The sequence below is a fragment of the Salmo salar genome, chromosome 03 (assembly GCF_965601325.2).
Source record: "Salmo salar chromosome 03, fSalSal1, whole genome shotgun sequence".
NCBI lineage: Eukaryota > Metazoa > Chordata > Actinopteri > Salmoniformes > Salmonidae > Salmo > Salmo salar.
The window spans coordinates 40,060,561-40,088,251 of record NC_138293.1 but is presented as its reverse complement, the minus strand read 5'-3'; the positions used below and the strand labels follow the sequence as shown (position 1 = coordinate 40,088,251).

At 44.2% G+C, this 27,691-nt stretch overlaps 1 protein-coding gene across 1 annotated transcript in view; it reads right to left on the bottom strand.

Annotated features, from left to right (window-relative positions):
* Positions 1–10,010: 10,010 nt before the first annotated feature.
* LOC106600027 (semaphorin-6B) overlaps positions 10,011–27,691 on the bottom strand; it is a 70,879-nt gene continuing 53,198 nt past the window's right edge. The window contains exons 6-17 of the mRNA XM_014191361.3: positions 26,614–26,712; positions 26,428–26,518; positions 26,082–26,201; positions 25,446–25,534; positions 25,092–25,309; positions 20,153–20,284; positions 19,903–20,052; positions 19,561–19,740; positions 19,138–19,278; positions 18,691–18,768; positions 18,501–18,559; positions 10,011–12,266 (exon numbers count right to left, since the gene is read on the bottom strand). Coding sequence (XP_014046836.1) covers positions 11,254–12,266; positions 18,501–18,559; positions 18,691–18,768; positions 19,138–19,278; positions 19,561–19,740; positions 19,903–20,052; positions 20,153–20,284; positions 25,092–25,309; positions 25,446–25,534; positions 26,082–26,201; positions 26,428–26,518; positions 26,614–26,712 — 2,370 coding nt within the window. The 3' untranslated portion in view covers positions 10,011–11,253. The remainder of the gene's footprint in view (positions 12,267–18,500; positions 18,560–18,690; positions 18,769–19,137; positions 19,279–19,560; positions 19,741–19,902; positions 20,053–20,152; positions 20,285–25,091; positions 25,310–25,445; positions 25,535–26,081; positions 26,202–26,427; positions 26,519–26,613; positions 26,713–27,691) is intronic.

Here is a 27,691-nt window from a genome sequence, read left to right as displayed (position 1 = left end):
AGTACAAAAAGCTGATTTAACATCATTTGATTGTAGTATCATTTAGTTTTTTGAATTTTGAAGTAAATATACAATACCAGGCCAAAAATTTGGACACACCTACTCATTCAAGGGTTTTTCTTGATTTTTACTATTGTCTACATTGTAGGATAATAGTGAAGACATAAAAACTATGAAATAACACAAATGGAATCATGCAGTAACCAGAAAAGTGTTAAACAAATCAAAATATATTTTAGATTTTATATTCTTCAAAGTAGCCACCCTTTGCCTTGATGACAGCTTTGTACACTCTTGGCATTCTCTCAACCAGCTTCATGAGGAATTATTTTCCAACAGTCTTGAAGGAGTTCCAACATATGCTGAGCACTTGTTAGCTGCTTTTCCTTCACTCTGCGGTCCAACTCCTCCTAAACCATCTCAATTGGTTTGAGGTCGGGTGATTGTGGAGGCCAGGTCATCTGATGCAGCACTCCATCCCTCTCTTTGTGTCATGACTTCCGCCGAAGTCGGCTCCTCTCCTTGTTTGAGGGGCGTTCGGAGGTCGACGTCACCGGCTTTCTAGCCATGGCCACTCCATCTTTCACTGGATCCAGCTCCAGGTGAATACGCCTGTTGAAAAACAAATTATAGTCCCACTAAGTGCAAACCAGATGGGAATGGCATACCGCTGCAGAATGCTCTGGTAGCCATGCTGGATAAGTGTGCCTTGAATTCTAAATAAATCACTGACAGTGTCACCACTGACCATCACCCCAGACCAAAGCACCCCAGACTCACCTCCTCCTCCATACTTAATGGTGGGAACCACACATGCGGAGATCATCCGTTCACCTACTCTGCGTCTCACAAAGACACGGTGGTTGGAACCAAAAATCTCAAATTTGGACTCATCAGACCAAGGACAGATTTCCACCAGTCTAATGTCAATTGCTCGTGTTTCTTGGCCCAAGCAAGTCTCTTCTTCTTATTGGCGTCCTTTAGTAGTGGTTTCTTTGCAGCAATTCGACCATGAAGACCTGGTTCACGCAGTCACCTCTGAACAGTTGATGTTGAGATGTGTTTGTTACTTGAACTCTGAGGCTGGTAACTCTAATGAACTTATCCTCTGCAGCAGAGGTAACTCTGGGGCTTCCTTTCCAGTGGCGGTCCTTTTGAGACCCAGTTTCATCACAACGCTTGATGATTTTTGCGACTGCACTTGAAACTTTCCGTATTGAGTGATCTTCATGTCTTAAAGTAATGATGGACTGTCGTTTCTCTGCTTTTTAAGCTGTTCTTGCCATAATATGGACTTGGTCTTTTACCAAATAGGGCTCTCTTCTGTATACTACCTCTACCTTCACAACACAACTGATTGGCTTAAACGCATTAAGAAGGAAAGAAATTCCACAAATTAACTTTTAACAAGGCACACCTCTTAATTGAAATGCATTCCAGGTGACTACCTCATGCAGCTGGTTGAGAGAATGCCAAGAGTGTGCAAAGCTTTCATCAAGGCAAAGGGTGGCTACTTTGAAGATTCTGAAATATAAAATATATTTTGATTTGTTTAACACCAGTTTGGTTACTACATGATTTCATGTGTTATTTCATAGTTTTGATGTCTTCATTATTATTCTACTGTAACGGTCGTCGTAATGGATGGACCAAGGCGCAGCAGGTTGAGTGCTCATATTGAACTTTTAATGTGAACACTTAATAAACAAAACAAGAAACCGATAAACGGACGACAAACAGTCTTGCAGGCAACACACAGCTATGCAAAGAACAACCTCCCACAAATCCCATGACAAACACATTCCTATTTATAGGACCTTCAATCAGAGGCAACGATAGACAGCTGCCTCCAACTGAAGGCCCCAACCCCAATTACCTAAACATAGAAATAGAAATGACTAGACAGAACATAGAAATACACTAACATAGAACAATGACAAAAACCCCGGAATACATTAACCAAACACCCCTCTACATACACACACACCCCGAACCATATAAAACAAATACCCCCTGCCACGTCCTGACCAAACTATAATAACAAATAACCCCTTTACTGGTCAGGATGTGACATCTACAACGTAGAAAATAAGAAAAATAAAGAAAAACCCTTGAATGAGTAGGTGTCCAAACTTTTGACTGGTACTGTTCATTTCCATATTTATGTGGTTAAATACGACTGCCATTTAAAGGGACGGTACACCAACATTTTATTTCAATTGTATTTTTATTGACAAAAAGTGATTAAGCCATTGATCCTGAGAGACAATGACAAAAAATATGGCTTTCTTTATTTACTTACCCCACAGCCAGCATTAGCATCACTTCTGGTGAGACAATGGGAGTGGGATTGCCTATGGCAGGATGCTACAAAAAGCATGCTACAATCCTCAATGTTACTTCACACCTAATGTTATAGCAACCCAAATACCATAACAAGTTGCACATATATAATATTGGAGGATATTATAGGAATTCTGGTATTTATGTAACATTTCCCGTACAATATTTATTTTTCTGAGAATACACACCAATACAGCACTATGTGTACATTCAGAGGGTAACTGATTTCTGTATTACAGTTCTAGCAAGTATTCATACCACTGACATACTTTTATAAGCTGCTTTGACTGCAACTAAGCATAAACAGTATGTTAGGTCATTTTTATTTCTTTCAAAGTCATACCTAGTTATAACCAGTTATAACCATAGGTGAGTACACAAGGAGCTCAATTGCTGCAGGTGATCTGGTCAAAATCACTGACAGAGGTCCCCCTCCACCCTCTGAGGATATGTATAAATTAATATTATGTCTCCAGAGAAACCTGGATTCAAATAAAGATGTTTTTGTAGGTTTGCCCTAGAATAAATACTTTTCAGGGGAATTCACACCATTAGAGCTCTCTGTGTAGATTCAGAGTGTATCAAATCAAATCAAATGTTATTTGTCACATCCACATGGTTAGCATATGTTATTGCAAAATGTGTAGCGAAATGCTTGTGCTTTTAGTTCTGACAGTGCAGCAATATCTAACAAGTAATCTAACAATTCCACAGCAACTACCTAATACACACAAATCTAAGTAAAGGGATGGAATAAGAATATGTACATATAAATATTGATGGGTCATGACTGACCGGCATAGACAAGATACAATAGATGGTATAAAATACAGTATATATATATATATATATCTGGGATGAGTAGTGCAAGATATGTAAACATCATTATTAAAGTGGCATTAATAAAGTGTCTAGTGATCCATTTGTTAGAGTGGCCAATGATTTAAAGTCTGTATGTAGGCAGCAGCCTCTCTGTGTTAGTGATGGCTGTCTGATGGCCTTGAGATAGAAGCTATTTTTAGTCTCTCGGTCCCAGCTTTGATGCACAGATACTGACCTCGCCTTCTGGATGGTAGAGGGGTCAACAGGCAATGGCTCAGGTGGTTGTTGTCCTTGATGATCTTTTTGGCATCCTGTGACATTGGGTGCTGTAGGTGTCCTGGAGGGCAGGTAGTTTGCCCCCGGTGATGTGTTGTGCGGACCGCACCAACCTCCTGAGAGCCCTGCGGTTGTGGGCGGTGCAGTTGCCATACCGGGCGGTGATACAGCCCAACAGGATGCTGTCAATTGCGCATCTGTTGAAGTTTGTGAGGGTTTTAGGTGACAAGCCACATTTTTTCAGCCTCCTGAGGTTGAAGAGGCACTGTTGCGCATTCTTCACCACACTGTCTGTGTGGGTGGACCATTTCAGTTTGTCAGTGATGTGTACGCAGAGGAACTTGAAACTTTCCACCTTCTCCACTGCTGTCCCGTCGATGTGGATAAGGGGGTGCTCCCTCTTCTGTTTCCTGAAGTCCACAATCATCTCCTTTGTTTTGTTGACGTTGAGTGAGAGGTTGTTCTCCTGACACCACACTCCGAGTGCCCTCACCTCCTCCCTGTAGGCTGTCTCGTCATTGTTGGTGATCAAGTCTACTACTGTTGTGTCGTCTGCAAAATTGTTGATCGAGTTGGAGGCGTGCATGGCTACGCAGTCATGGGTGAACAGGGAGTACAGGAGGGAGCTGAGCATGCACCCTTGTGGGGCCCCAGGGCTGAGGATCAGCAAAGTGGAGATGTTGTTTCCTATGTTCACCACCTGGGGGCGGCCTGTACAGGAAGTCCAGGACCCAATCGCACAGGGCGGGTTTGAGACCCAGGGCCTCAAACAAATTGATGAGCTTGGAGGGTACTATGGTGTAGTCAATGAACAGCATTCTTACATAAGAATTCCTCTTTTCCAGATGGGATAGTGTGCAGTGTGATGGCGATTGCATTGTCTAAGGACCTATTGGGGCGGTATGCAAATTGCAGTGGATCTAGGGTGACAGGTAAGGTAGAGGTGATATGATCCTTCACTAGTCTCTCATAGCACTTCATGATGACAGAGGTGAGTGCTACGGGGCGATAGTCATTCAGCTCAGTTACCTTTACCTTCTTGGGTACAAGAACTATGGTGGCCATCTGGAAGCATGTGGGGACAGCATACTGGGATAGGGAGAGATTGAATATGTCCGTAAACACCCCAGCCAGCTGGTCTGCGCATGCTCTGAGGACACGGCTAGGGATGCCGCCTGGGCCGGCAGCCTTGTGAGGGTTAACACGTTTAAATGTCTTACTCACGTCGGCCACACAGAAGGAGAGAGGAGGCACACACTCCTTGGTAGCGGTCCACGTCGGTGGCACTGTATTATCCTCAAAGCGGGCAAAGAAGGTGTTTAGTTTGTCTGGATGCGTAATGTCGGTGTCTGTGACGTGGCTGGTTTTCTTTTTGTAGTCCGTGATTGCCTGTAGATCCTGCCACATGCGTCTCATGTCTGAGCCATTGAATTGCAACTCCTCTTTGTCCCTATACTGATGTTTCGCTTGTTTGATTTCCATGTGGAGGGAAAAACTACACTGTTTGTATTCTGCCATATTCCCTGTCATCTTTCCATGGTTAAATGCGGTGGTTGGCGCTTTCAGTTTTGTCCGAATGCTGCCATCTATCCACGGTTTCTGGTTAGGGTAGGTTTTAATAGTCACAGTGGGAACAACATCTCCTATGCACTTCCTTATGACCTCACTCACTGAATCAGCATATTAATCTATATTATTGTCTGAGGCTACCTGGAACATGTCCCAGTCCGTGTGATCAAAACAATCTTGAAGCGTGGATTCCGATTGGTCAGACCAGCGTTGAATGGTTCTTGTCACGGGTACATCCTGTTTGAGTTTTTGCCTATAGGAGGGGAGAAGCAAAATGGATTCGTGGTCGGATTTGCCGAACGGAGGGCGGGGGAGGGCCTTGTATGCATCACGGAAGTTAGAGTAGCAGTGATCCAGTGTTTTGCCAGCTCGGGTACTACAATTGACATGCTGATAGATTTTAGGTAGCCTTGTTCTCAAATTTGCTTTGTTAAAATCCCTGGCTACAATAAATGCAGCCTCCGGATATATGGTTTCCAGTTTGCATAGAGTCCAGTGGAGTTCCTTGAGGGCCGTTGTGGTGTCGGCTTGGGGGGGATATACACCGCAGTGACAATAACCGACAAGAATTCTCTTGGGAGATAATATGGATGGCATTTGATTGTGAGGAATTCTAGGTCCAGTGAACAGAAGAACTTGAGCTCCTGTATGTTGTTACAATTACACCATGAGTCGTTAATCATGAAACATACACCCCCGCCCTTCTTCTTCCCTGAGAGATGTTTATTCCTGTCGGCGCGACGCACAAAGAATCCCGGTGGTTGTAACGACTCCGACAGCATGTCCCCAGAGAGCCATGTTTCTGTGAAACAGAGTATGTTACAATCCACATGTCTCTGGAAAGCAACCCTAGCCCTAATTTTGTCTACCTTGTTATCTAGAGAATGGACATTAGCGAGTAAAATACTTGGAAGCGGTGGGTGGTCCATCTACCTCTCCTGCGGTGACGTTGTTTTGGGTCATTCTCTGGAAACAGTTTGAATGCCTTGGTTGGTTTGAACAAAGGATCCCCTTCGGGAAAGTCGTAGTGCTGGTAAGTTGGCGTCGCTCTGATATCCAATAGTTCTTCCCGGCTGTATGTAATAACACTTAAGATTTTCTGGGCTAACAATGTAAGAAATAATGCATAAAAAAAACAAAATACTGCATAGTTTCCTAAGGACTAGAAGCGAGGCGACCCTCTATGTTGGCACCAGAGAGAGAGTTGTACAATCAGAGTTCTGTATTGCAGTTCTATCAAGTATTTATACCAGTGGCAGACTTTGTATACCATTGTCAGATTTGTATATGCACAAAAATAAGGTAATTTTGGTTTTGTACACAGTCTATGATACGTTGTATAGAAAAGTACAATATTAGACGAGTATATGGGGAATTATGTCTCTGTAGGTGATCAGTCTATCTGGTCAAAATCACTAATACAGATCCCACTACACCCTCTGGTGGTATAGATAACTTGTTATTATGTCTCCAGAGAAACCTAGATTAAAATAAAGGTCCTATCTATCAAATTACTATAGGCAGAATTAGGTGTTTTTGGATGACGTCAAAATGCCCCCGAAGGACTTGATTTTAAAAAAAGTTAATTTTGAAACAGAAACACTAAACCATGATTTAGTTAAAGGTCCAATGCAGACGTTTTTATCGCAATATCAAATAATTTCTGGGTAACAATTAAGTACCCTACTGTGGTTGTTTTCAATTAAAATAAAATAAAAAATAATAATAATAATTGCTTCTTAGCAAAGAGCAATTTCTCAAGCAAAAATGTTGATAGGACTGTCTGGGAGTGATCTGAGTTGTGAGGGGAAAACTGAAAACCAGCTGTTATTGGCAGAGAGGTTTGGAACTCTCTTTCCTATTTGTCTATTAACTAATTTACCACCTGGTGATGTCACCAGGCAGGCCAAAATTCCATCCCACCAAAACAGGCGGAAATTTCAGGCAGTCTTTTCAAACAGCTCTTTCACTAAAAGGGCATAATACTTTTTTTTTTCTCACAATTTCACAGTTTTATTTCAACCTCATAGTGTGGAAATATATATAAAACATAGGACAATCATGTTTTTGACTGCACAGGGCCTTTAAGAACAAACACTGAATACTGAAGTGAAACTGTGAGATCTTGTTGTGATTAAACTAATAGCGGTCTAAAGACCACAACCATAAGGTGATGATTTGAGTAGAAGTGCAGGGCTGGAGCAAAAGCCTATACATATTGCGGCCCTCAAGGACACATTGATCATCATGAAAAAGACTGCTTCTAATACAAAGGCAATGTTCCAGCTGATAATGGCATCACCTCTAACAAGCAATGATTCACCACCTACATCTCCTTGGCAACAGTGGAATCATATTGGGTGCATCTCAATTAGATCATTTTGGCCTTCTTTCCTTCATTCGCGATGATCTGAAAACACATGATAGATTAAGATAATTAGGTGGATTCCTACTGTGAATTTGTTTTCACCAATCTAGGTCTTTCACATCAGTGCATCTGAAGGTAAAGAAATGAGAGGAGGCCACTGTAGACATGGGAGATGCAGTTATTTTCACAGATGGCTTCCTCTCTTGCAAAGACTAGTTTCGAGCGCCATCTAGGGGTGATAAATATGGTTGCTTGAAAGTGCCCTCTACTGTATGTCAAGATTAAGATTAACAATATGTAAAGATATAACAGAGATTAATAGATTTTAATGGTTTATTAGAATAAGAAAGAATATATTGACAGGGGTCTCCATATTGACTGAGTGCTTTATACTCTCGCATGAAGTGTTTAGTGTGTGTCAGGGTTGGGCTCAATTCGAGTTGACGGTAGTCAATTCAGGAAGTGATTTGAATTTACAGTGGCAATCCAGTCTCCTTTTCACCTCAGTTAACACCGGATTTACTTAACAAAAGTCACATCTAAATAGGTGGTCCAGTCATGACATAGCACAAGTGTGCCTTTTCTGTTTTGTTCTCTATTGCTCCTCTATTGTTTTCTATTGCTCCTCTATCGTTCCTCAAGCAAGAGGGGAGGCCGATGACATCACAGATTCCCATCAGACCAACTCTTTGAACGCCCTACTCCTTGAAGTTTGCAGTATTATTTTTTACCCTTTAGTGTGTGTACTTCACTGTATTTATACTTGGGATATCGCTTTTCAAAAGTAAAAGTTTTAAAAAAGTCACTGGAGGACATCTTTAACATTCAGAAATGGAAAACCTTTTGAAAGAAATAGCTTCTACTTTTCATTTTATTGAGAAGTCATTGAAAATGAATGCCCATTTTTCGATTATTGAATTTTAGTTTACTTCCTGAATTGACTGCCTTTAATTCGAATTGTGTGTGTGTGTGTGTGTGTGTGGTGTGTGTGTGTGTGTGTGTGTGTGTGTGTGTGTGTGTGTGTGTGTGTGTGTGTGTGTGTGTGTGTGTGTGTGTGTGTGTGTGTGTGTGTGTGTGTGAACAGCCGTAAGTCACAAGTCAACTGGATACCTTTTTTAATTCAGCTCAACAGGACAAGCCTGCGATTCTACTCTTTAGAAAGAAAACAGCTAGCCTCAGCATTTAGTCAAAGGTAAATACTGTACTTAGTGTATTTACAGATCATTCACAACATAGTCAACAAAAACTCACACGTCAAAGAGAAAGGCCCATGTCAAGTAAGAAAACAAGAATCATTAAAACCAAATGGGTAAGATACATTCAAATCAATTATTTACAAGGATATGCATTAGATACAGTACAACTCCTTTTCAAATAAGAAAAATAAAAGTTGTGCTTTTCCATGATGTATTATTACTGCACAGTTTTATGAGCAAATTAGTATATATATTCATTCAGTAAGTAGCCTTTGACTTGAAGGTTCCACAGTATGGCTGTTTGTTGGTGTGGGCGAAAACAATCAATACAATGCTAGCACATTTCAGTAACAACTGAACCAAATTCTGTACTATGTTCATAAGTGGTTTATAAACAGATTTTCAGTGTTTCTAGCATTTGAAATGGATATGCCTAAAATGCACAAGAGCAGCAAAGGCAAAAGAATTATGAAAGAAAACAAACATTCAGTAGGCTACCTGAAGGCGACATTGTGAAGTTCCTCATCATTGCACACAGGAAGTAAGACTGTACACATTTGAACAAATTATACAACATCACAGTATCAAATATATAAGGTATAAAATGAATTGACATGGTTTTTATGGCACTTAAAAACATTTCCTTTTTGTTTCAGTGGTCACGTGATATGTCACCCAAAAGTACAGTTCAGAATATTGGCACACATTGTATTGACACGGAGGGAGAAAAGACATCGGCATGGTGTTTATGAGTGTGTTTGTTACTGTGGCTGCATCTCAAATAACACCATATTTCCCATTCAGTGCAATACATTTGACCACTATATGGACAATAGGGTGTGATTTGAGTCATGACCTGTCTGAGTGCTGTCATCATTGTGCTCCTCCAATGGTAACACAGACATCTGGGGTTGAGTCACAAGTGTCTTTATATACAAGTCATTGCTGCTCAGGTTCACAACAGAACTGAACAAAACGTTTTTCTGAATGTGACTGGAGCTGTGTCTCTGACGACTTGAGAATGGCAGATCCGATCTTCTTTCTTGTCTCCATGTTGCCTCTCTCTTTCTCACTCTGCCTTTCTGTTTGTCTCCACCCTCCTGTCTTTCTACTTATCTCTCTGTCTTTCTATCTATCCCTCTCCCCATGTCCGCTTAACGTAATGGCAAGTCTTTTATTACACACTTTGATGGGTAGAATATATGATGGCATTTGAGTTCTATGAAAATAACCATGAACATTGATGAGTAAGCGGCAGGACAGTTGTTTAATCACAACAACAGTGACTGTCACACACATGCATAGTCAGTGCACCTCCGCATACAGACACAGGGCACAGGATGGACACGCGTGCACACACACACACACACACACACACACACACACACACACACACACACACACACACACACACACACACACACACACACCCAACCTAATTCTCTATGCCATTAAAGAAAAACATAGAGTGGAAGGGGTGGATGGATGGATGAAATGGCGTCATTAGAGAGAACGCCTGGTTGGCAGAAATACTGCTGACATTCCAGTCCGACTCTCCTCCTTTCTCAGTAAAAGTGGGTTATAGTCCCATGGTTCCAGTGAGACAGGTTAGGAGCAGTACAGTATGGCCCCTCTCACCTCACATACACTGGGAATATATGGTCCCCTGACCAGGCTTATTAAAACTGAGCTGTAAATCTCTCTCTCTGTGTGTGTGTGTGTGTGTGTGTGTGTGTGTGTGTGTGTGTGTGTGTGTGTGTGTGTGTGTTGTGTCAGGAGGCTGCTGGAGGGCAGGCTATTAAATCTTCATTGCCGCTTCCTTTCGACACTCTTCATCAGGTATTCTCTTCACGTTCAGAGTCAGAATAACCTCAGTGTTTTCCTGCACACTGAGGCTGAACAGTGTCTGTTTCATTCACCTAAGATTCCTAAAAGTAATATCTTTCTAATTCATGTGTGAGTGCCACTCAGTCTGTACTGGAAGGTGGACAGAGTGCATTGTGTAGGAATGATGTCTCCTAGGTCTCGTCTTCTGACACCTGAAAGTGGCCATGTTGTTTGGTTAGTCCTTTTTGGCCTGTTTGAAGCACAGGTAAGGCTGTCGGCAAGTGTCTGTCTCTGGGTCTCTTTTGCATGTTGCTTCCTGCTTATGGTTCTCTCTCAGCATGTTTTCTTTGTAAGAATTCCACTGTCTAGCAAACTCTTCCGTCCTTCCTTCCCCTCTCTCTTTCCCTCTTTCAATCCCTCACTCTCGCTCTCCTTTCTCTCTTTCTCGCCTCCTCCCCTCTCTCTTTCCCTCTTTCTCACCTCTCTTTCAATTCCTATCTCTCGCTCTCCTTTCTCTCTTTCTCGCCTCCTCCCCTCTTTAAGCAGCTTGAGTGGATAGGCAGACACAGCAACAACCTCATTTTCTCTGGCTAATCACAGCCAAGCAGGATCTGAGTGACAGCAGTAGTAACCAGTCACAGAAAGAACAGCCTCAGGAGTCCACCAGTGAGATACAGAGATATCAGGAGGACTGAATGACAATGAGGGACAGAGACAGAGAGGCAGAGAGAGAAAAGAAAGAGAGAGGGAGGGAGAGAAAAGGTAGAACAGAGAGAAGGAGAGAGATGTAGAAAGAGACTGATATGGTCTTAAGCAGTGACTGGGGTCCTTCCCTGCTTTTCACTCTCTTTTTCACTGCCCGTTGTGAGTCCTCTCATTGGAACTCTTCTTACTCAGCAGCTGGCTGAGATCCACCAGCTCCCCCAGCTCTCCTCTCCCCAGTTCCCCTCTCAGCTGAGCCCTGCCCGGCCCGGGGGTGTGGTGCTGGGCCACATACTGCTGGCCGTTGGGGGTCGGCATGGAGGATGGAGGTGCGGGGACCATGCCCTGGCTGCTGAGGATGTAGCCTTCCTGGGGAGGCCAACGGAGAGGCAGGGGCTCCCCAAACTCCATGTGGGCGCTGGGGGCTGACACCACCCTCCTCCTATTCGGGGAGTCCTGGGGGGTCATGGGGTACACGTACTCCCCTGCCGACTTGCGAAGTGCCGACTTTGGGGTCCCACTCCTCCCCTTCTCCCCCCAGGGCTTGCTGAGGCACACGTAGTGCTGGCGAGGCGTCTCCCCTTCTCTTCCTCGGTCCTCACCACCATGTCTCCCACCTCCTCCACCCTGGAAGAGTCTGGTGGTCAGGTAGACAGCAGTAGAGGGGTGTGGGGGGCAAGGGAGAGGGCAGGGGGATGCCAGCCCCATGGTGCTCCCTCCCAGGTAGGTCTGGCTGTTGTCCCACCCCCCTGATCCAGAATCGGAAAGCCTGAGCCCGCGTCTCTTCTGCTGGGGCGTGTGCTCTGGCGTGGGCAAGAACCCTGGGTCCAGCTCCCCTGACTTCACCCATCCATTGGGCATCACAAACAGGGTCTCCCCGCCCTGAGAACAAGGTCTATCCCCTCCTCCCTGACGGGTCACACTGAGGACCGATCCTCCCATCCCTCCTCCTGACGTCAACATCCCCCTCTCCCGGCGCTGAATGCTGGACTGGCTGGTGTTGCTAGCGTGGCGTCGGTTGCTGGGCTTGTGGGCCATGATCCAGCAGACGGCCAGGCCTGATAGCATCGCCCCGATGGTGAAGGCCGAGATTGCAGACGTCACCAGCAGGTTGAGGGAGACCAGACTCTCCGGCTCGACCAGCAGACTCTGCTGTATGACACCTGAAGGGGAGAGGGGAGATGAAAGGAATCATAAAGTTAATGGCAAGAGAGAAGATTAAATCCACTCAACGTTACAGCATGAACAGGTTCTCACTCTACAGTCCTTCACTCTCCTCTACTTTTTCGTTTCCATTCTCCTTTATGACCCTCTCCATGCTTTTGTTATTGTGACGTTTAGATCTAAACATGATTTGCCTGATCTCAAAGATGATATTGCTATATTTTATTATCCAAGAGCATAATCTTATTCTGTGTTACAGTAATCTATCATAACATTGTAAAATTGCAGAAGAGAAGCATCTCCTTTTCCTTTTTGGTGCTTTCTCCAGCACACCCTTGGGGTTCTGCTGGCTGGGCTGAAAGCTGCACTTGTCATCAGTAAGAAGGGAAAACACTAAAACAGACTCCGCTCAAACTTTCCATTCTGTGTTCAGGAAGGATCTAGGGCTGGTCAGTGAGTTTCTCCCTAAAATACATCATTTATTTTGGTAAATATTTCCACCGCTCTAATCACTCCCATCTGCACAGACACAGCAGATGTTTGCCAGGCCCTGGACCCATAGTTCTGGGTCTGGCTTCATGCTTTCACCTCTCTCTATGGAATAGGCTGACTGCAGTAAACTGGCCTATATCTGAGTTAGAAAGCAAAAGTTCTGGAACTAGAAGAGGTGAGGTTCTAGAGAGTGATATACAGTGCATTCTGAAAGTAAATCAGACCCTTTGCCTTTTCCACATTTTGTTACGCTACAGCCTTATTCTAAATTAAATTGTTGTAACGACCGTCCAAAGGAGTAGACCAAGGTGCAGTGTGGTGAGTGTTCATCTTTGTATTTAATTTTAAATGAGAACACTACAAACAAAGTAATAAACAATGATAACGACCGTCACGTCTTGCAGGCTTAACAAGCAGTACAAAAATAAGATCCCACAACTACAAGTGGGGAAAGTCTGCCTATGTATGATTCCTAATCAAAGACAACGATAGACAGCTGCTTCTGATTAGGAACCATACTTGGCTCAACACAAAGAAATAGACACCATAGAATGCCCACCCCACACCCTGACCTAACCACATAGAGAAACAAACCATCTCTCTCAGGTCAGGGCGTGACAGTACCCCCCCCCCCCCCCCCCCCCCAAAGGTGCGGACTCCCGGCCGCAAACCTGAACCTATAGGGGAGGGTCCGGGTGGGCATCTAATACTTGGCGGCGGCTCTGGTTCGGGGCGTAGCCCCCACACCACCCGCTGATCCCCCCGCTTCTGTGTCGCCGGAGGAAGAAGACCGTGGATCATCGCCGGAGGCTTAGGACTGCCAACTGCCGCTGAGGACTCTGGGCTGAAGGAACGCCGTTGAAGACTCTGGGCTGCAGACCACCGTTGAAGACTCCGGGCTGCAGACCGCCGTTGGAGGCACCGGACTGAGGAGCGTCATCGGAGGCTCCGGACTAGGGACCGTCGTTGCAGGCTCCATGCCTTGGATCATCAATACAGGTTCCGTGCCATGGATCATCACTGGAGGCTTCGTGCCATAGATCATCTCTACAGGTGCCGGGCCATGGATTATCCCTACAGGCTTCGTGCCATGGATTATCCCTACAGGCTCCGGGCCATGGATCATCACTAGAGGCTTCGTGCCATGGATCATCTCTACAAGCTTCGGACCATAGATTATCACTGGAGGCTTTATTCGTGGAGCTGGAACAGGTCTCACCGGACTGGGGGGACGCACTGAGAACCGAGTGCTCAAAGCAGGCACCGGCCGTACTGGGCTATGGAGGCGTACTGGAGGAAGAGTGTGAGAAGCAGGCACAGGACGCACTGGGCTATGGTGGCGCACTGGAGGGAGAGTGCGCGGAGCAGGCACAGGACGTACTGGGCTATGGAGGCGCACTGGAGGTCTGGAGCTTAGGGCTGGCACACCTCGTCCTGGCTGGATGGTTATTTTCGCCCAGCAAGGGCGGAGCGCTGGTACAGGACGAACTGTGCTGCGCTGGTGAACAGGGGGTACCGTGCGTAGAGCAGGCGCAGGATAACCTGGGCCGAAGAGACTGGAGACCAGATACGCTGAGCCGGCGCACTTCTTCCTGGCTGATGGCCAACTCTAGCACGGCAACGGTGAGGAGCTTGTACCGAGCGCACCGGGCTGTGGGTGCGCATGGGCGACACAGTGCGCATCACCGCATACCACGGTGCTTGTTCAGTCACTCGCTCCCCATGGTAAGCACGGGGAGTTGGCTCAGGTCTTAAAACCGCCTTAGCCAATCTACCCGTGTGCCCCCCCAAAATTTTTTTTTGCTGCTGCCTCTCGGGCCCTCCGTTGTTGCCTTGCCTGTCGATCTCGTCGCTGTACCTCCCTCGCTGCTTCCACCTGTTCCCATGGGAGGCGATCCCTTCCGGCCTGGATCTCCTCCCACGTCCAGGATCCTTTGCCATCCAGGATGTCCTCCCATGTCCAGTCATCCTGCCCACGCTGCTTGGTCCTTTGGTGGTGGGATCTTCTGTAACGACCGTCCAAAGGAGTAGACCAAGGTGCAGCGTGGTGAGTGTTCATCTTTGTATTTAATTTTTAATCAGAACACTACAAACAAAGTAATAAACAATGATAACGACCGTCACATCTTGCAGGCTTAACAAGCAGTACAAAAATAAGATCCCACAACTACAGGCTGCCTAAGTATGATTCAACGATAGACAGCTGCCTCTGATTAGGAACCATACTCGGCTCAACACAAAGAAATAGACACCATAGAATGCCTACCCCACACCCTGACCTAACCACATAGAGAAACAAACCGTCTCTCTCAGGTCAGGGCGTGACAATTGTTTTTTCCCCCTCATCAATCTATACACAATACCCCATAATGACAAAGCAAAAATAGGTTTTTAGAAATGTTTGTAAATGTATTAAAAATAAAGAAATGTAATATAACATTTACATAAGTATTCAGACACTTTACTCAGTACTTTGCTGAAGCACCTTTGGCAGCAATTACAGCCTTGAGTCTTCGGTATGACGCTACAAGCCTGGCACACTTGTATTTGGGGAGTTTCTCCCATTCTTCTCTGCAAATCCTCTCAAGCTCTGTCAAGTTGGATGGGGAGCGTCGCTGCATAGCCATTTTCAGGTCTCTCCAGAGATGTTAGATCGGGTTAAAATCCGGGCTCTGGCTGGGCCACTCAAGGACATTAAGAGACTTGTCCCGAATCTACTCCTGCGTTGTCTTGGCTGTGTGCTTAGGGTCGTTGTCCTGTTGTAAGGTGAACCGTCGCCCCAGTCTGACGGTTCACCGTTGCCCCAGACAGTCTGTTATATCTGGAATATTTCTCCTGTCTTATCCGGTGTCCTGTGTGAATTTAAGTATTCTCTCTCTCTCTCTCTCTCTCTCTCTCTCTCTCTCTCTCTCTCTCTCTCTCTCTCTCTCTCAGGACCTGAGCCCTAGGACCATGCCTCAGGACTACCTGGCATGATGACTCCTTGTTGTCCACCAGGCTGTGCTGCTGCTCCAGTTTCAACTGTTCTGCCTGAGGCTATGGAACCCTGCTGGTGGCGTCTGCAACCATTTCACTGTGATTACTATTATTTGACCATGCTGGTCATTTATGAACATTTGAACATCTTGGCCATGTTCTGTTATAATCTCCACCCGGCACAGCCAGAAGAGGACTGGCCACCCCTCATAGCCTGGTTCCTCTCTAGGTATCTTCCTAGGTTTTGGCCTTTCTAGGGAGTTTTTCTTAGCCACCGTGCTTCTACACCTGCATTGCTTGCTGTTTGGGGTTTTAGGCTGGGTTTTTGTACAGCACTTTGATATGTCAGCTGATGTAAGAAGGGCTATATAAATACATTTGATTTGATTTACTTTGCTTTATTCATCTTTGCCTTTGCCAAACCCTGCCGCTGAAAAACATCCCCACAGCATGATGCCGCCACCATTATGCTTCACCGTAGGGATGATACCAGGTTTCCTCCAGACGTGTAGCTCTCCTCTCCTCAGTTCCCCTCTCAGCTGAGCCCTGCCCGGGGGTGTAGTGCTGGGCCACATACTGCTGGCCGTTGGGGGTCGGCATGGAGGATGGAGGTGCAGGGACCACGCCCTGGCTGCTGAGGATGTAGCCTTCCTGGGGAGGCCAGCGGAGAGGTAGATGAACCGTCGCCCCAGTCTGAGGTCCTGATTGCTCTAGAGCAGGTTTTCATCAAGGATCTCTCTGTACTTTGCTTCATTCATCTTTGCCTTTGCCAGTCCCTGCCGCTGAAAAACATCCCACAGCATGATCCCGCCACCATCATGCTTCACAGTAGGGATGGTGCCAGGTTTCCTCCAGACGTGATGCTTGGCATTCAGGCCAAAGAATTCAATCTTGGTTTCATCAGACCAGAGAATCTTGTTTCTCATGGTCAGAGTCCTTTAGGTGCCTTTTGGCAAACTCCACGCGGGCTGTCATGTGTATTTTACTGAGGAGTGGCTTCCGTCTAGCCACTCTAACATATAAATGCCTTATTGGTGGAGTGCTGCAGAGATGGTTGTCCTTCTGGAAGGTTCTCCCATCTCCACAGAGGAACTCTGGAGCTCTGTCAGAGTGACCATCGGGTTCTTTGCTACCTCCCTGACCAAGACCCTTCTCAACCGATTGCTCAGTTTGGCCGGGCGGTCAGCTCTTGGAAGAGCCTTGGTGGTTCTAAACTTCTACTATTTTTATTTATTTATTTATTTAACTAGGCAAGTCAGTTAAGAACAAATTCTTATTTACAATGACGGCTTACTATTTAAGAATGATGGAGGCCACTTCGTTCTTGGGGACCTTCAATGCTGAAGAAATGTTTTGGTACCCTTCCCCTGATCTGTGCCTCGACATAATCCTGTCTCAGAGCTCTATGGACAATTCCTTCGACCTCATGGCTTGGTTTTTGCTCTGACATGCATTGTCAACTGTGAGACCACAGGTGGACTCCAATCAAGTTGTAGAAACATCTAAAGGATGATCAACGCAAACAGGATGCACCTGAACTCAATTTCGAGTCTCATAGCAAAGGGTATGAATACTTTTTATTTCTTAATACATTTGCAAAAATGTTGAAAAACCTGTTTTTGCTTTCTCATTATGGGTTATTATGTGTAGATTGATGAGAAAAACATTTTATTTATACATTTCTGAATAAGGCTGTAACGTAACAAAATGTGAAAAAAAGGGAAGAGGTCTGAATACTTTCCAAAGGCACTGTATAACAGACGAGATTGCAATGTTCTGGTAGAGGAACTAATTCATTGCAAGTTATAGATCTATGATAGAGAGTTTAGATGATATTTTAATATTATGGACTTAGACTTTAGAACAGATTGCAGGTTATAGACTACAATACAATAGATGAGATTGTACTGTAGTGTTCTGGAATCAGAACACTCCCCAGATTATAGATTTGCGATAAAACAGATGATATTGTTGTGTATAATTTGAGTTGGAACAGATTGCAGGTCCTGGAACAGTTTGCTGATGAGAAAGAGACATCCTGATTGACACCAAGACAGATTTGAGATGTGTTTGTTAGGAGAAGACGTTATCTTATGCCCTGCCAGAATCTCAGCTTTGAGCACCACAAAGTTTTGCATACTGAGTTTTGTCCTCATTTTTCTTTTGTACATGTTTTCATGGCAACTATTTGTCAAACTGTAGCAGACAGTCGTTGACAGCTGAACACTCAGAATATGGCTTAGTCCTGTGGGATTGTGGGGTTGTGAACCAGAAGGCTTTACTTCACTGATCAAGACATTCACTCCTCTGTCAAACAATCAACATGCATTTATTGAAGCCAGCAACCAATTAAAAGCAGTCATACTGGGAGGCTTCTGAAGGACACTGATCTGAGGAGCGGGAAATCAAAGCCCTGACATTTCACACTAGCTAATCACCTTGCTGACAGACTTCAAATGACAGTCTTCTTCCGTCACCACTGTAAATGCAAGTTCAATACACAAATATACAGAAACATACAATATACAGTATATGAACTGCAGTATCATTGTGATGTTATGTATACTTGGGTTGTGATTGAGATTTTAACTGAGACCATGACAAATAAAACATATACTTTGTAATAACAAACACTTGAATTGCATTGATGTCGGTGTAGCAAACGCTTGTAATGCATGATTGAGCCACTAGGCGGAGCATGCATTAAGTGAAAGAAAGAACAGTTTCTACACACAGAGCTACATGGCTAAAGACAAGGTACTTACCACCACAGTCTCCAAGATGGGAGAAGTTGCCATACTCAATGTCTTGCTGAAAAGGCAGTCTGCAATAGGACATGGATGATAGATTAACCGATTACACAGCACATCAACATCAAAAGATAATAATAGATTAATACACAACTAACTGATTCATCTGATCCTAGATCTGTGTCTATATGGGCAGCTGTCTCACCGTGTGCCTGGTCTGAGGAAGGAGCAGGTGCTGCCTCTGGTCCAGCCACAGTAGGGATCTCTGGAAGTCAGACAGCTCCTAAATATACACACACATGGAGATCTGATCAGCCTGATGGAGATGGCATGTGTGTGTGTGTGTGTGTGTGTGTGTGTGTGTGTGTGTTAGATTAGGGTAAGGGTTAACTGGGATGTAGAAATAAAGCTATGGTTAGGGTTAGGGTGGTTGTTGAGGCTAGAGTTGAACCGGGATGTGGACATGGGGTTAAGGTTAGGGTTATGGCTAGGATTAGGTTGATTCAGGGTGTGGACATTAAGCTAGGGTTATGGCTAGGGTTAGGGTTGGGGTTGATCCGGGTTGTGAACATCAAGCTAGGGTTAGGGTAGCCAAAACCATAAACAAAACCCTGTGTGTGAGTGTTTGTGAATGTGTGTGTGTGTTACTCACTTCATGCAGCGTGAGTGTAGGTGGCAGCGTGCTGTGGGCAGTCTGACCAGACAGGAAGGGAAGGTCAGCAGTAGAGTGTGACTGGGACGATCCAAGGACAGAGACAACAACTGTCTGGCCTGGACAGAGTCCTCTCCACACCTGGAGACAGAGAGAGAGAAAGGGAAAGAAAGAGAGCGAGCGAGAGAAAGAGACATAGATGCATCTTTCGAGTATTTTCATAAATTTCTATTGTTACAGCAGAGAAAAATAGGGATTCACATTAGGGTGATCGCTGCCTTTGCAAACAGAAAGGTTTAAAAAAAAACAATGGCGCAACAAGCATAGTGACTTAAACAGTTAATCTCCACAATAATGAGCTGACAAAACACAGGACTGCAGCGAGAACAAGGGATTGTGGCCAAACTCCCTTCCTGTACTCACTTCTCAGGGTTGAAGCCCTCCACCTCCTCCAGAAACACACTGCTGTGTGTGGGAGAGTTGTCTCCACTGGGGACAATGAGGAATTTGAGGATGGTCCCTCGCGTGGACCCCAGAAACAATACCGTACGGTTTCTATGGGGACCAGCTTCTGTGTCCACCACCATGGCTGTCAACTGGTACCTGGGGAGAGGGATGGAGGGGGAGAATAGAGGGAAAGGGAGGGCGGGAATGAGAAGGGAGAGGGAGCGAGGAAGTTGGTGAGCTCAATTTCAGGACACTTGAGGTATACAACGAAGGGCAAACATTGATTTCAGTGGTAACCATGGGTATCCTTAGTTATACCTGCCCATAGTCTTGACAACCCAGGGTCTGTGCCCCACCAGGGGTATGGTCTCATCCATCAGGGGATGAGTCTTCACAAAGTTCAACACCTCATCCGGCAGAGTTTTGGACGAGCTGAACTGAGACCCCTGCACCGCACAGCCACCCGGCCTACAGAGAGAGAACAGGGTCAAAATAAGGCAGAATAATATGATAGAACATCGCATTACAATACAACACAAAGATAAATATGAGTTATTGTTGAAAGTACCTGGGTTTGGGCACAAGCTCATCAGATACAGGTGTCCAGATGGATTCTGGAGATTTCTGCTCCTTGAATCTTCCCTCAAACACCCTAGCCAACTGCTGCATGTCAAACACACATACTGCAGACCCAGGGATACTGTCAGGGACAGGGAGAGAGAAGGAGAGGAGGTGGGGCAGAAAGGATTAGATATGGATCAGCTATATGATGTGTGCCTGTGTGTGTTCATGTGTACGTGCATGTGGGTCTTTCTAAAAACTAGGGTACCAGTGAGGGTTTCATAAGCTGGACAACTTGTTACTACAGAAGTCCAGAGAGGACATATTAATAAAATCAAATAAATCTCTCGTTATGTCGAGATCACACTTGATTTATCTCTTGATCACTACACAATAAAAGTTGTTTTGTCAAGATCACAAGATAATCAAAAGTACCACGCATCATCCATTAATTTGTTCAGATGCACGATAATGACCTCAAGGAGCCCTGTTGCTACATTGCATGCAATGTTCTCATGGGGCATTTAAGCCCTGAACGATGCCTGACAAGCAGCTCTGTCTCCCAGGCCGCGTGCCGTCTCCAAGACCACAGCCAATCGCATGCAAGGAACAACGAAGCTAAGTTGGCTGGTATTGTGAGCTAGCTAGTTAACTAGGTAGTCCTGAATTTGGAGCTCAGAAATTCAAATACTGGAATTGGCCTAGCTTGAAAATCAGACATTTCCTCAATTTGGTACTCAAAAAAGTCTGTAATTATTGTAGCCAATATATAAGTTCTCCTGCTCCCTTATAATTATCTTTGATTTCATTTTTGATCTGTTTTGTGAGAGATGTGGCAACTTTAATTTGTTTCCTGCCTCTTCAATTGAACGGTGTTGCGGTAAGATCACGTGCAGTGATTATGAGGATGACAACATCTAACGCTGGTTTCAACTTGGCTTTCCATACTAATACTTCTATTACAAAAATAACCTAGTTTTTGGTTGCATTCTCATTATAACAACAGCGATGGTGAGATTTATGGTACCGCTATTCATGGCTTTATTATGTGGGTCTGCATTGGCCACAAAGGCTACAGAAATGGCCACGAATGCATTACATTTATTTAGTCAGGCAAGTCCACATTATTCTCACATATTTTAGAATGTAATAACAATTTGAATATCAATGCATCAGCAAAGCCAAAAAATGCATTGTTCTTAAAGTGGTCATGGCCTACTTTTTATTTTTTTATTTACACTTTTTGCATGCTTTTTGGGGGTGTTGGGGGGGCGGGGGGTCTATATTAGGCCCTATACAGTATGTACAATTATATACATTATACAATTGAGGTCCTTGAAAATAACAATTAAGTGCTTGAAAAAGTCCCTTAAAGTCCTTGAATTTGACTTGCCAATATCTGTATGAACTCTGCTTAAAGGATGTCCTAGGCTTATGCTGTTGTATAGGTAAAATTATGGGCCAATTTGCATATACAGTGCCTTCGGGAAAGTATTCAGACCCATTCTTTTTCCATATTTTGTAATGTTACAGCCTTATTCTAAAATTTACAAACTCCCCCCCATCAATCTGTAACATCAATCCATCAATCTTTTTCCCCCTATTATGTTATTGACTGTACGCTTGTTTATTCAATGTGTATCTCTGTGTTGTTGTTTGTGTCGCACTGCTTTGCTTTATCTTGGCCAGGTCGCAGTTGTAAATGAGAACTTGTTCTCAACTGGCCTACCTGGTTAAATAAAGGTGAAATACATTTTTTTTAAATACACACAATACCCCCTAATGACAAAGCAAAAATGTTTTTTTTTTAATACATTTTAGCTTATTTATGAAAATAAAAACAATGAAATATCCTATTTACATACAGTTGAAGTCGGAAGTTTACATTCACCTTAGCCAAATACATTTAAACTCAGTTTCTCACAATTCCTGACATTTAATCCTCGTAAAAAAATCCTGTCTTAGATCAGTTAGGATCACCACTTGATTTAAAGAATGTGAAATGTTGGAATAATAGTTGAGAGAAGGATTTATTTCAGGTTTTTATTTATTTCATCACATTCCCAGTGGGTCAGAAGTTTACATACACTCAATTAGTATTTGGTAGCATTGCCTTTAAATTGTTTAACTTGGGTCAAACGTTTTGGTTGGCCTTCCACAAGCTTCCCAAAATAAGTTGGGTGAATTTTGGCCCATTCCTCCTGACAGAGCTGGTGTACCTGAGTCAGGTTTGTAGGCCTCCTTGCTCACACACGCTTTTTCAGTTCTGCCCACAAATGTTCTATAGGAATGAAGTCAGGGCTTTGTGATGGCCACTCCAATACCTTGACTTTGTTGTCCTTAAGCATTTTGCCACAACTTTGGAAGTATGCTTGGGGTCATTGTCCATTTGGAAGACTATTTGCAACCAAGCATTAACTTCCTGACTGATGTCTTGAGATGTTGCTTCAATATATCCACATAATTTCCTGCCTCATGATGCCATCTATTTTGTGAAATGCACCAGTCCCTCCTGCAGCAAAACATCCCCACAACATGATGCTGCCACCCCTGTGCTTCACGGTTGGGATGGTGTTCTTCAGCTTGCAAGCCTCCCATTTTTTCCACCAAACATTACAATGGTCAATATGGCCAAACAGTTCTATTTTTGTTTCATCAGACCAGAGGACATTTCTCCAAAAAGTACAATCTTTGTCCCCATGTGCAGTTGCAAACCGTAGTCTGTTTTTTTTATGGCGGTTCTGGAGCAGTGGTTTCTTCCTTGCTGAGTGGACTTTCAGGTTATGTCGATATAGGACTTGTTTTACTGTGGATATAGATACTTTTGTACCCGTTTCCTCCAGCATCTTCACAAGGTCCTTTGCTGTTGTTCTGGGATTGATTTTCACTTTCGCACCAAAGTACATTCATCTCTAGGAGACAGAACACGTCTCCTTCCTGAGCGGTATGACGGCTGTGTGGTCCCATGGTGTTTAAAGTTCCGTACTATTGTTTGTACAGATGAACATGGTACCTTCAGGCATTTGGAAATTGCTCCCAAGGATGAAACAGACTTGTGGAGGTCTACAATTTTTTTTCTGAGGTCTTGGCTGATTTCTTTTGATTTTCACATGATGTCAAGTTTGAAGGTAGGCCTTGAAATACATCCACAGGTACACCTCCAACTGACTCAAATTATGTCAATTAGCCTATCAGAAGCTTCTAAAGCCATGACATTTTCCGAAATATTCCAAGCTGTTTAAAGGCACAGTCAACTTAGTGTATGTAAACTTCTGACCCACTGGAATTGTGATACAGTGAAATATAAGTGAAATAATTTGTTTGTAAACAATTGTTGGAAAAATGACTTGTGTCATGCACAAAGTAGATGTCCTAACCGACCCACCAAAACTATAGTTTGTTAACAAGAAATTTGTGGAGTAGTTGAAAAACAAGTTTTAATGACCCCAACCTAAGTGTATGTAAACTTCCGACTTCAACTGTAAGTATTCAGACCCTTTACACAGTACTTTGTTGAAGCACCTTTGGCAGCGATTACAGCCGAGAGTCTTCTTGGGTATGATGCTACAAGCTTGGTACACCTGTATTTGGGGAGTTTCTCCCATTGTTCTCTGCAGATCCTCTCAAGCTCTGTCAGGTTGGATGGGGAGTGTTGCTGCAAAGCAATTTTCAGGTTTCTCCAGAGATGTTCGATCAGGTTCAAGTCCGGGCTCTGGCTGGGCCACTCAAGGACACTCAGAGACTTGTCCCGAAGCCACTCTTGCGTTGTCTTGGCTGTGTGCTTAGGGTCATTGTCCTGTTGTAAGGTGAACCTTCACCCCAGTTTGAGCTCTTGAGCGCTCTGGAGCAAGTTTTCATCAAGGATCTCTCTGTGCTTTGCCACGTTCATCTTTGCCTCGATCTTGACTAGTCTCCCAGTCCCTGTCACTGAAAAACACCATGCTTCATTTTAGGGATGGTGCAAGGTTCCCTCCAGATGTGACGCTTGACATTCAGGCCAAAGAGTTCAATCTTCGTTTCATCAGACCAGATAATCTTCTTTCTCATGGTCTGAGAGTCTTTCCGTCTGGCCACTCTATCATAAAGGCCTGGTTGGTGGAGTGCTGCAGAGATGGTTGTCCTTCTGGAAGTTTTCCCATCTCCACAGAGGAACTCTAGAGCCCTGTCAGAGTGACCATCGGGTTCTTGGCCACCTCCCTGACCAAGGCCTTTCTCCCATGATTGCTCCGTTTGGCCAGGCGACCAGCTCTAGGAAGAGTCTTGGTGGTTTCATACTTCTTCCATTTAAGAATGATGGAGGCCACTGTGTTCTTGGGGACCTTCAATGCTGCAGACATGCTTTTGGTACCCTTCCTCAGATCTGTGCCTCAACACAATCCTGTCTCGGAGCTCTACGGACAATTCCTTCAACCTCAAGACTTGGTTTTTGCTCTGACATACACTGTCAACTGTGGGACCTTATATAGACAGGTGTGTTCCTTTCCAAATCATGTCCAATCAATTGAATTGACAACAGGTGGACTCCAGTCAAGTTGGAGAAACATATCAAGGATAATCAATGGAAACAGGATGCACCTGAGCTCAACTTCGAGTCTCATAGCAAAGGGTCTGAATACTTAAGCAAATAAGGTATTTCAGTTTTTTTATACATTTGCAAAAATGTCTAAAACCTGTTTTCACTTTGTCATTATGGCGTATTGTGAGTATATTGCTAAGATTTGTATTTATTTAATCCATTTTAGATTAAGGCTGTAATGTAACAGAAAGTGGAAAAAGTCAAGTGGTCTGATTACTTTCCAAAGGCACTGTATTCCTTTAAGTACACATGTGGAACTTAACATTATGATCCCAATGTCACAGATTGGACCCATTATTTATAGAAAGATCCATGTCCATACGCGCATACTTTTTATTTTATTTAACTAGGCAAGTATGTGTGTGTGTACCTGTTGGGTGGTGTAGAGAACAGTCCCAGTATGACGTCCCTGCCGTTCATGTTGAGTATGGGGCTGGTGGCGTGGAGCAGGTTGAAGTAGAAGTGGGAGTCTCCTGGGACAGAGCAGTTCAGTCTGGCCTTCAGGAACGATGTCCACTGTTTTTCCAACACCCTCTGAGACCCACCCTGGTCCCCCTTACACACCCTCGCCACACGAGACACCATCACCTGTACACACGCACACACGCAGTATAAACAAGACAAACAATATAAACAAAATGGGTTGTACAAATTGCCATTTCCGTGTGCATGCGTTTATGTGTGCATGGATGTGTATTTATGTGTGTTTGTGAGTACTGTGTACCTTCTCCAGGTGATGGAACTCCATGGCCATTTCCCTGAAGAAGAAGTAAATATGAGGCCCCCACTCCACTGCGCTCACAAAGAAGGGCTCTGAGAAAGAGTAGAGAGAAATGCCATTACACACATGCATTTAACCCCCCCCCCCCCCGCCATTACATGCACGCATACATCCCCATCCACCCCTCACAGCTCTATATTTATTGCCGATACCTAATCTGACACCTCTCTGTAACAACATATGGCACTTCAGTGGGGTCACCCATTAATAATTCATGTCCTGTTTAATTTATCATCAGTGACAAGCACAGAGCAGTTATTTACTAATCTCTGTCTATGACCTCCAGGGCTCCACGCTCTGCTTCAGTCTGATGGGGATTTCATGTCCTTGATCTGTTGGTCTGGTCCTCTCTGATTTGACAGGACAGGATGAAAGCAATACATTTAACCAGGCACTAAGCTAGCCTATCGCTTTTATCTATTCACTCTTAGGATACAAGGATTTAGGTAGGAATGGAGACCACTTTAGAGTGTTTGGGTTAGCCCGCAGTGTTTACGTGATCTAAGGAAATATTGTTCTTCACCAGCGGAGATGTGTTTGACCCATTCACTCACATGCAAGTACGTCATTTCAGTGTACCTCTGAACCACTTGGAGTCGTGTTTGACGGTGCGGAGAGCAGGGCTGTCGCCTAGGCTACGATAGATCACAGCATCAATCGCCAGAAAGTCTGTTACAGTACCAGTGAAGAGACTGCCCTCTGAGAGAGAGAGAAACAGAAAGACAGAGCGAGAACAACGATGCACTGTATTAATCATGAACACAAGGTTAGTCAAGTCCCTTCGCACAGCTCTAGTCTCGAGACTGATTCGTCATCTGAATGCTTTCCCCTGGACATTTACAGACCTAGTGAAAAGTGCTACGTCATTACTTTCCAATATATTGAAAGAGATTGAAAGTAAAAAGAAAGAGAGAAACTCCTGTACCTGCAAAAAGAGCCACGTTAGCGTGTCTGGGATCATAAGGGCATCGAGCCATCCCACTGACCGTTTCTCCTACCATCTCCAGAGTGTCCCTCTGCAACACACACAATTGTACATATGTACTGTATGAACACGCACACACACGCCAATAAAGCTTCAATAAATGTAATTGAATAAACAGATACTCACAGTGTAGTTGGCACATAGAGGGTTGAAGGCGTTAGTTCCACACACAAACAGTTCTCCATGTTGGCTCAATAACACCTTGATGAAGTTACGACACTCCCCCTGAAGACAGAGACAATAAAGGATGAGAAATGATTGGAGAGTAAGAGAGGAGAGGAAGTGTGCGTGCGTATATGTTTGGGTGTGTGCACAGTGGCATCATCAGGCCTGGGCTTCCACGGCACTTTTTAAAATATACAGTTGAAGTCGGAAGTTTACATACACTTAGGTTGAAGTCATTAAAACTCATTTTTCAACCACTCCACAAATTTCTTGTTAACAAACTATAGTTTTTGCAAGTCGGTTAGTGTCACGAGTGCTATCTTCAAATTCCCTGTCATAGATCAGCCAAGGCGCAGCGTGCCGGTAGTTTCACATATTTATTTAGTGAACCCGAACAAAACAAGAAACAGGTGAAAACTGAAACAAACGTGACGTTCTGGGGCTGCACACACACACACACACACACACACACACACACACACACACACACACACACACAGCTGCACAAAAAAAAGATCCCACGAAAACAAAGGGAAAAACAGGCTGCCTAAGTATGGCTTCCAATCAGAGACAACGATAGACTGATTGGAAACCATACCTGGCCAAAACATAGAACACAAAACATAGAATGCCCACCCACCTATCACACCCTGACCTAACTAAAGAGAGAAAACATAGCTCTCCTAGGTCAGAGCGTGACAGTTAGGACATCTACTTTGTGCATGACACAAGTAATTTTTCCAACAATTGTTTAAAAACAGATTATTTCACTTCTAATTCACTGTATTACAATTCCAGTGGGTCAGAAGTGTACATACACTAAGTTGACTGTGCCTTTAAACAGCTTGGAAAATTCCAGAAAATTATGTCATGGCTTTAGAAGCTTCTGATAGGCTAAATTACATAATTTGAGTCAATTGGAGGTGTACCTGTGGATGTATTTCAAGGCCTACCTTCAAACTCAGTGCCTCTTTGCTTGACATCATGGGAAAATCAAAAGAAATCAGCCAAGACCTCTGAAAAACAATTGTAGACCTCC